The sequence below is a fragment of the Sinocyclocheilus rhinocerous genome, unplaced genomic scaffold (assembly GCF_001515625.1).
Source record: "Sinocyclocheilus rhinocerous isolate Xijiao unplaced genomic scaffold, SAMN03320098_v1.1 scaffold2852, whole genome shotgun sequence".
Lineage (NCBI taxonomy): Eukaryota > Metazoa > Chordata > Actinopteri > Cypriniformes > Cyprinidae > Sinocyclocheilus > Sinocyclocheilus rhinocerous.
In genome coordinates, this window is record NW_015646497.1 from 165,099 (window position 1) to 174,987 (window position 9,889).

At 35.9% G+C, this 9,889-nt stretch overlaps 1 protein-coding gene across 1 annotated transcript in view; it reads left to right on the forward strand.

Annotated features, from left to right (window-relative positions):
- The first annotated feature begins 6,102 nt into the window (after positions 1 to 6,102).
- Positions 6,103 to 9,889, forward strand: part of slco3a1b (solute carrier organic anion transporter family member 3A1b) — a 17,091-nt gene continuing 13,304 nt past the window's right edge. Inside the window, exons 1-2 of the mRNA XM_016512029.1 lie at positions 6,103 to 6,635; positions 8,426 to 8,885. Coding sequence (XP_016367515.1) covers positions 6,498 to 6,635; positions 8,426 to 8,885 — 598 coding nt within the window. The 5' untranslated portion in view covers positions 6,103 to 6,497. The remainder of the gene's footprint in view (positions 6,636 to 8,425; positions 8,886 to 9,889) is intronic.

A 9,889-nucleotide genomic window follows, 5' to 3' on the forward strand; every position in this document is an offset into this window, starting at 1 on the left:
GTCCTCTTTTGGAAGACCAAAGAAAGTAGTTTCGCTTTCACAACGAAGCACACAGCGCCTTCACGACATGGCGGTGGCAACAACAATACTACAGCGAGAATATAAGTTACGTCTTCTTTCTTTGCGTGAACATTTGGGCGGCGTTATGCAAATCTTCCCACATAGTGATGTAGACATGTGGGGGCGTGTTAGAACGAGCCGTTTTAGGTAGGTGTGGCTGACTCAACTTTTATAAAGAATATCTCTTTGGATTTGAGACTTTAGTCTTTGCAACTTTACAGATCTTCTTTATGCACCAAGAGCTTGTAACACTTCAAAGAGAAAAAAAAAATTGAAATCGCATCATATGACCCCTTTAAGTGTCGAATCGCAGCATCACCGGAGGCGTGGTTAATTAAGATAATAGCCAAATGTGATCAAAGGACCTCTCCTTTCGTGGCTAATGGAGGCTTATGGTTAGTTTGCTAATGCATTTTAAAGAAGGGAGGTAAGATAAAAGCATGTCATTGAAAAGTCTATAAACTGCAAGAAAAACCTGGTAGATATTAAGATGTTTTGGTAGTTTGATGCTTCTCTGAAAAACGTGTGTCCTTTCAGTCACTTGCATCGTAAAGTCAGTATGTGTCAAATGTACTCACTTATACAGGCTAGTGAAATAATATGAGTAGTGAGGAGGACATTTTTACTGGTCCTGACTCCTGACTAATTAAAAAGACTTATGAATCGGCCAAAACATGTTTTTATTTAATTTAATTAATTAATTAATTGTTTTTATTTAAATGTGTTTCTGTGAAGGATAGGTTTGGTTAGGGGACAGAAAATATCATTAATATTATATAAAATCAATGGAAGTCTATACAATGTCCTCACTAAGTGAAACAAGTGTGTGTCCGCGCGTGTGTGATTTTGTTATTGGTTTGTGATGTGCTTAGTAGTATCATGCTCAGAGGCAATAGAGACACATGTGATGTGAAAAAGTGTTGTCAGGAAGGTCAGAGTGTCCCACAGCAGGACAAACGCTGAGCTCAGACAAGCTACCGATTCCACTCTGAAAGCCTTGTAGCCTTTAAACGGTTTCAGTTTCAGGGACGAGAACATTAAGCATCTTTATGAAATCCAAGTCCTTTATTTTTATCCAAATGTTCCAGCACTGGTTTTATCATGTCTCCTTTTGTCATCTTTATTTATTAATTGTAAACATAAAATTAATTTAAACTGAAAGAGATGTGACAATACATCACTCATAAGCATACATATTAACAGGCTTAAATTTTAACATAATTCCATATCTATATTGTATGTATGTGTAATGCACCTAATTCTATTTAGATAAATATTCCATAGGGGTGAATTGAATGTTTTGGTTCCTATGGACTGTATACTGTTACTGGGACTGTTTGTAAACAGGATGTCAGTGTTTGCTATAAACATGGAGATTTTTCAGTGACTCTTTCTGCAGGTTATATCATCGCCAGTATCTGCCAACAAGTGACTGTCTTTATGACTGAGTCATTGAATTATTTATTTACCAGATTCATCTTAAAGGGATAGTCTTCCCAAAAATGAAAATTCTATTATTCTGTTGATAGCCAAGCTGTTTCTGTTCCCATTGATTTACACTGTATTTTGTACATTCAATGGAAGTCAATGGGAACTGAAGCTGTTTAGTTATCATTATGCTTCAAAATATATTCTTTTATGTTCAGCAGCAAAAAAAAAACCATAGTTTTGGAGCAACATGTGGGTCTGTAAATTGTGACAGAATTTTTTTTGGACGGACTATTCCTAGTCTTTGAATCATTCACTCAACTCAACCAGTTAATTTAAAACACCGATTCATTCAGGAAGGAAACATGACTACAGTGTGCTGCCAGTCACAATGTTGATTTGCTGATGTGGACTCATTTTGGAACTATTTTTGTTGTTAGAACAAAAATAGACAATGGTTTTGTGTAAAATGTCAGTTACTTAATATTAACTTGTTTCTTAAACTGTTATTATGCAGTATCACATGTTGACCAAATATCAGCACATCTGTGAAAACCTGTGGCATCTTGCCTCCAGCCCACAATCGTGCTGATATTTGGAACAGCAGAAACAGCAACTCTGTTGAATGGAGTTTCTGAGACATGTTCAACCTTGGCTGAGATGTAGAGAGATCGCCGGTTCCTCTGCCCAGTGATGACTGCATCCTTGGATGTGGCATATATTCCAGTTACATCTCTCTTCCTCTCTTTGTCTTTCCCTCCTGTAGGCATGAGCAGTGAGAAGCTTAAAAATAGTTCATCCTCACATTAGCAATATAAACAACTCAGCAGTACAATGATTTAGACTTTTTTTTCTTTTTTACATTGAACATATTAAATAAATGTAAAAATACACGTTTTTAAAATAGTATCCATACAGTATAACAGTATAAAAGCGGCACTAATGTTATACCGATATCCTGGTATAAAATGTTTTATGATCATTTTACTTTAAAATGCTGTGAAAGCTTACACCATTAAAATCTAAGTCAACGTAAGGTTGTAAACTATGCATGAACTAGATTACCTTATGACACATTTATAGAAACTGAATAAAGATAAATAATTTGATTCTTCTGTTGTGGTTTCACAGTGCAGTGTACTACATCATTAGACCACTAGATGCCCCCTTGCACTATATTCTCCATACTGAGAGCATTTATCCATACTTACCTAAACTCAGTATTAAGTGCACCAAGCTGTCTGTTTTTGCCTTTTAACTTGCCGTAATCGTTCACTCATTATACTGTGTATATTCATATTCATTGAATATTTTGAATGTAAATGCAAACTTGCACAAAGTAGCAGTGCTTAGGTGGCAATCTCTATTTTTCTTCATGTAGTTTACAAAAAGATTATTGGAAGCATGTATTTGACACCTCAGGTTTTAAGGGTTAAAGGCTACTGAACATTGTAGTCAAGACCACAGTGGCTCAATGTGGAAGACAAGACCAAGACCAATGTATGGCCATTACATTAATACATTACAGTGATCAGTACTCATGTATAAAACATGCTTTCTTACTAAAATAAACAGTATACCATAACCAGCATGCTGCCTTTTTTTTTTAGTTTTGTTGGATAGTTCATTTTATAAAATGATCCATGCATGAATTTTGTGCATAGAAAATTAGGTGTTGTGTAAAAGGTGATGTTTGGAGTTCCCTTGGGTCTCTTTAAGTACAATAGTACAAACTGTCTGTTTTATTGACATTCAGAATCAGGCTGTTACTGCAGCAACACTTTCATATCCACTGCCTGAAGTCAGTGGATCAGCCCACTACAGCAAATTAATTATGAATTACATCATATCAACCGATGAATATTCGTGTATGGTATTATTAAAACTAGGACATCAAGCAAGAAAACAAAACGTATGCTTTAATTCAGTATATGGCCTTGGTTGAACTTACAAGACTGAGTTCTACTAACTAGAATCGCCAGATACATTTCAACTAGTGCTTTTACGTACTAGCTGAATTGTATAATTTAATTGTAAAAGACAAGAAGCTGGTGGGATGATGCAAGTGCTGGAAAAAGAGAGGGGTCTATGATGCTATAATTGAGTACAGCGCCGTTTGGCTCAATATGAATCACTGTAAAGGCCCAGCAGAGCCATAGACAGATGGGAAAACACAAGGAGTGGTGAGTCTTGCTCTGTAGGGTGGATAAAAAAAGAAAAAACAACCAGTCAATACTGTGTGTGTGTGTGTGTGTGTGTGTGTGTGTGAATCAACCCTGCCTCCAAAGACAGTCTGAGATATACTGTTATGCTATTGCTGAGTCCATTCTCCAGGCAGCAGTAAATTGTCTTTGCCTCAGAGTATTGAAGCACAGAGACCTTCGGCGTAAAACCAGTGATTACCAACAATCACACATGCTATGAATATAGCCACACTAAATGACTGCTGTGTGATGCAGTCTATTGTCTTTTATCTAAGTGACTAAAAAAATTACTTCTGTTTGCATTTGGAGTATTTTAGTCATTCCAAATGTTTATAGACAGTACGGACAATTAACATTAATTACAGAACCACACTTTAAAAAGTGCTGTCCTGTAATTGTTAAGATAAAGAGCTATTTCTACCTGATCTTAATTTAGTTTTGTTGGTGTCACCTAATATATTCAGGTTGATTCAGTAAAGTTAAATTACATTTTTATTTAAAATCAGTTAATTTAGAATGTATTTTTAAGTTACCATTTTTTTTTCTGTGTGCTGTGCAGTGGCTCAGACTGACAATGAGTTCATGATACATAATTAATATTTTCAGTTGTACTCCAAATTATTTATACCCTTGGTAAATATGATCATAGAAGGCTGTGAAAATTAATCTGTATCATCAATCCTTTAGATATTTTATTTAAAAAATTTACTAAAATCTAACCTTTCATTGGAGAATAAGAATTTAAAATGGGAGAGAAATCTCATTATGAAAGAAATGTTTTTCTCTAATACACGTTGGTCACAATTAATCATACCCTTTTATCCAATACTTTTTGCAACCGCCTTTTGCCAAGAGAACAGCTGTTAGTCTTCACCTATAATGCCTGAAGAGTTTAGAGAACATCTGACAGGAGATCAGAGACCATTCCTTCATACAACTCTGAATGCATGAAACAGCATGGTACCACCCTTAAAGATCCAGTAGTATATTTCATTGTACACATGGGGTACTTTTTATCCCTGTGTGCACCGAACTCATCTTGAGTGTTTGTTGCTAAAAAGCAATTTTTTTAGTTTCATCTGACCAATGAACCCAATCCCGTTTAAAGTTCCAGTCGTGTCTGACAAATAAATATGATGGAGTTTGTTTTTGGATGTGAGCGTTTTCTTTTCTAGTTTTTTCTTGAAACCCTCCCAAACAACATTGTTTTTTGTGTATTAGAGAAAAATATTTGTTTCATAATGTGATTTTCCCCCACTTTCACTTACTTTAATTAAAGGTTAGATTATTATTATTTTTTTTTTTGAATGAAAGAGCAAGTGGATAAACAATGCGGATTTATTTTCACAGCCTTCTTTGATCATATTTACCAAGGGTATGAATAATTTTGAGCACAACTGTTCCTCTTCACTTTGACTAGAGGAGAATGTTACTGTTAAATTGCAGACCAAGAACTTACAAGTCTATATATCAAACATCATATACACTTCAAGATGTTTTCTTTTTGTCTTGTTTTCAAGTATAAATACCTCAATATTGTTAAATCAAAATACATTTACTTGAAATGCAACATGACTAAAGATATAACGTCTTGTTTTCTGACAAATTGATCAAACTAGTGATGAAAAAAACTAGTGATGATATGATATCTGCCAGAAAAATAATTTAAAGGGGGGGGAAAATATTTTCTGACCCCATTGGCAGATATTGTTTTAAGCAACAACAAAAAAAAAACTCCTAATTTTGATGCATTTGTCAAAAAACAAGACTATCTTATGTAATTTGCATGTCTATTAGGCTAAATGTATATTGCTTTAAGAATGCTTAGATATTTGTACTGGAAGACAAAAATATTGAGGAAAAACATTTTGCAGTTATAACATGCTATTACACATGGTAAAATTAAAGGGGCAGTTCACTCAAAAATAAAAGCCCTGTTATCATTTATCTCACGTTTTGCACCTTTTTCTGCCTTACACTGAAAGTGAATGACTGAAATTGTCATTCTGCTTGACATTATAATAAAGTCAAAGGTTTTGGAACAACATCAGGCAAGTAAATGCTGACAGATGTTGTATTTCAGGGTGAACTGTAGGCTAGCTTTAATATAGGCCTGTGTGATCATTTGGTCAGCAGCTCATCCCTAGTTTGGCACATTGCTCTCAGGGGACACATACTGAGGGTTATTTTTAGTCTGGTAATAATAATCACTTTGACAATTCAGAAACTGCACTCATTTTAAAAACTAAAGCTGTTTTTTTTTACTCTTGATGCAGCCTTTTTATTATTGATAAAATTATTAATAAAATCTATCTATCTATCTATCTATCTAATATAGATGTGTTTGTGGGAGGAGGAGGAAATAAAGAGAGCCAGTAGAAAGGGAAAGGAGAGCGAGGTCATCATTTGGTGCAGGCTTTGGTGTGGATGAGGACACGCAGGAGCTGAGTCCTCCACACACACCGGCTAACTCTCCTCACGGTAACCGTCTCACGTAACACCGAATCGCATTTTCCGTGTGTCGGTGATGTTCATGGTTATTAATAGGCTGCCGTGGTCTTCCGTCGGTTCCTTTGGACCATTCAGATCACCGGATCAGACGCGAGTGCGCAGTTTTTGAGGTGACAGTAGCCTACTAAGGACGCTCAAGATTTATTTCATACGATTCAATTCGAACGCGGACCGGAACCGGAGGCGATGTTAATGGAGCCGCGCACGTCTTGTTGAGGATCCATTTGCACTCGTCCTCAATGGTCACCTTCTGTCCGAGCCTGTCTTTCTGCTTGCTGCAGTCCGCATCAGAGGATGTACGCGGAGGGAAGCACGCCAGACACTGAGCCAGACGAGTGCCAGAAGAAGACATCATGCTTCTCCAACATCAAAATATTCCTCATATCAGAATGTGCCTTAATGTTGGCACAGGGCACTGTAGGAGCCTATCTGGTGAGTCGAGCCATTAACACACGCAGCTCATACTGCGTACGTACTGTATGTGGATGACATTGAATGGTGTCCGGTGCGCATCGCTTATTTTTTCCCTAAAGCGATAGAAATAAGCAGCATCGTGAGGTATAGGGATTCTTGCGTGTGTATCGCGACTGCTTTATTTCCTTATGATTTAGAGGCGCTATAATGAAAAATGATCATCAGTCCAGTGAGTGGCCAGTGGTCAAATACCTCTCTCTCCTTTTCAGCATCATCTGCATCAGTGGCTCCAAGACAAAATAAGGTAATCTCAACGAACGATTACCTTATTTTGTCTTTGAGCCACTTATATGCACATAAAAATATGTCAGAATGATCAGATTATGTCAGAGCGATGAGATATGGCAAGCCGTTTTGGCATTTATTCCTTAAAATATTTTATGTTACTGTAGTACTAATTGTCTAATTACTAGAAGTAATCTGATATGGACTAGTACTTCTTTTAAATTTCACTATTAACTTTTCAATTAATATTCACTAGTGTCTAGGGCTAGGCCCTGTGACTGGTCACTATATAGGGACAATATTACTGTGGAATAGTAAATATGGACAATTATTTCTTACCTTTTTTGCATGTTTATAACAATTTTAATAATTTTGTCATTTCAATTTTATATTTTGTTATTAGGGTGACTCCTTGTTTTTTTGGTTGAAATTCGGTAGGACTGATGGAAAATAGACTTTTGCTAACTAGTGCATTTACAGTAATGTTTATTATGTGCACCATCACAGAAAACAGAAAAAGGATTGCTATTAAATTTTATTGAAGGTCTTTGATTCCAGCTATTTACTATATATTTACTATATATTTCAGTTGTTGTTGGTACTTATTTCAGTTTTTTTTTTTTTTTTTTTTTTTAAAAAAATAATTACCAAAATAAAGAGTGATAATACAATTATATTTATTAAATTTTATTGAAGGTCTTTGATTCCAGCTATTTACTATATATTTACTATATATTTCAGTTGTTGGTACTTATTTCAGTTTGTTTTTTAGTTGTTTTTTTTAAACAAATAGCTACCATTAGGCTATATATTCTAGTTTTCTTAGTATTCTGACTATATATACAACAAGAAAAAAGAAAATGTAACTAAGAAATGGCACTAATAACAATTAGGATAAGTACTCTGAAAAGGTGCCAAACAACAGAATTCAGTGACAAAAATGTGCAATTTGTTGCCAGTAACATAAACATAGATACTAGTCAGTTTAATGGAATAAACGTTAAAATCGTCTTCCCTAGAAGCTAGAAGAAGTTAGCTTTCAGTACAAGAGAAAGATGCACACAGTTACATCATTACATGAATGCGTCTGCTCTGTAGGGTTGGGAGTATAGTGATATGATTGATTTGTCATTTTCTATAGCGATGACTTATGAAATTGTCTGATGAACAATTCTGCCCTACCTTGTGCTTTATCTGAGGTATTTAATGTTATGAATAAAAGATGACTTGAATGGCACATTATTAAATTGTTTAAATAATTGTATAAAATACTCATCAAAGTCCATAATAATAACAATTTGACAACACTCATATGGATGTTTACATTTGATTTATACCTTCAATACAGCATCTACGTTCTCAACAAAATCTCACCAATTATGCTGTTTAAGATTCCTAAGCCATGAATGAAATATTGTGAGTTTTGAATATAGATTTTTTTAAATTAACAGACAATTAGTGATTTGGTGTCAGTTCAAATGTGCATACAGCTTTGTAACGGTGTATGTTTCTTTATATTTTAGGTCAGTGTCCTCACCACGCTAGAGCGACGTTTCAACTTGCAGAGCGCTGACGTGGGTGTGATCGCCAGCAGCTTTGAGATTGGCAACCTTGCCCTCATCCTATTCGTCAGCTACTTTGGGGCCAGGGCCCATCGGCCGCGGCTGATTGGTTGTGGGGGCATCGTGATGGCGCTGGGAGCGTTACTGTCGGCGCTGCCTGAGTTCTTAACCCACCAGTATGAATATCAGTCTGGAGAGTCACGACCTGTGGGACAGGGAAAGGATGTATGCTCCAATACAAGTCGAGCAGGGCTCTCTGATCCTGGTTACATCTGTGGGAATAGAACCAATACCAACATGATGTACCTGCTGCTGATCGGAGCGCAAATGCTTCTGGGGATTGGAGCGACACCCCTGCAGCCTCTGGGAGTGTCTTACATCGATGATCACGTCAGACGAGAAGACTCTTCCCTTTATATTGGTGAGAGTGATCTGCACAACCTTTTTGTGTTATGTACATCCCCTCAGCCCTATCAGTAAAGCTAAAGTGCCCTGACGTCATCGGTATTGTAGATGACAAACATAGCCAGTAGCACATATATTTTACTGCTAGGTACTCCTTAGTGAAAAAAAGTATTTATTTCATCCTACAGTTAAAATCTATTACCGTATTTACCAGAGGTGTGACCAAGTCGTTGTTTTGCAAGTCACAAGTAAGTCTCGAGTCTTTGCATTCAAGTCTCGAGTCAAGTCCCGAGTCAAGACAGACAAGTCCCAAGTCAAGTCCCGAGTCAAGACAGGCAAGTCCAAGTCGAGTTGCAAGTCCTCAACTTTTAGCTTCAAGTCTTAAACAAGTCATTAGTGCTCTTTGCCCAAATGAATAATATCGGCCTTTAAATGCAAGTTTACCTAAAGGATACTTGCAGTAGTTCCACTTCAGCACAATCAAATATACTTCAGTATATCTTTAGTTGGACTTCAGCACTATTTCTGCACAATTAAAGTGCATTAAGTACAAAATTAGTTCTCCCAATTTAGCAGACTTTAAGTATACCAGCTTAGTATACTAAAAGTACAATTGCAGGGTATTTTTATTAAGTACATAAATATGTAAATGTATTTGTAGCATACTCAGCATGAAATAAATGTATTACAAATACATTTTAGTGTATTTATTTTTCACTAGGACAGTTTTGCAAAAGGCAGCAATGTCATTATTCATTATTCGAGTGTGGATTCAGTCAGTTCAATACCAGTGTTAATGCTGCAAGATGCGATTTAGCTGTAAATCAGCTCTACAAAAGATTTAGCACAATTAAATATACTTCAGTATATCTTTAGTTGGACTTCAGCACTATTTCTGCACAATTAAAGTGCATTTAAATTAGTTGTTCCAATTTAGCAGACTAGCAGTCTAGTTTAGTATACTAAAAGTACAATTGCAGGGTATTTTTATTAAGTACATAAATATGTAAATGTATTTGT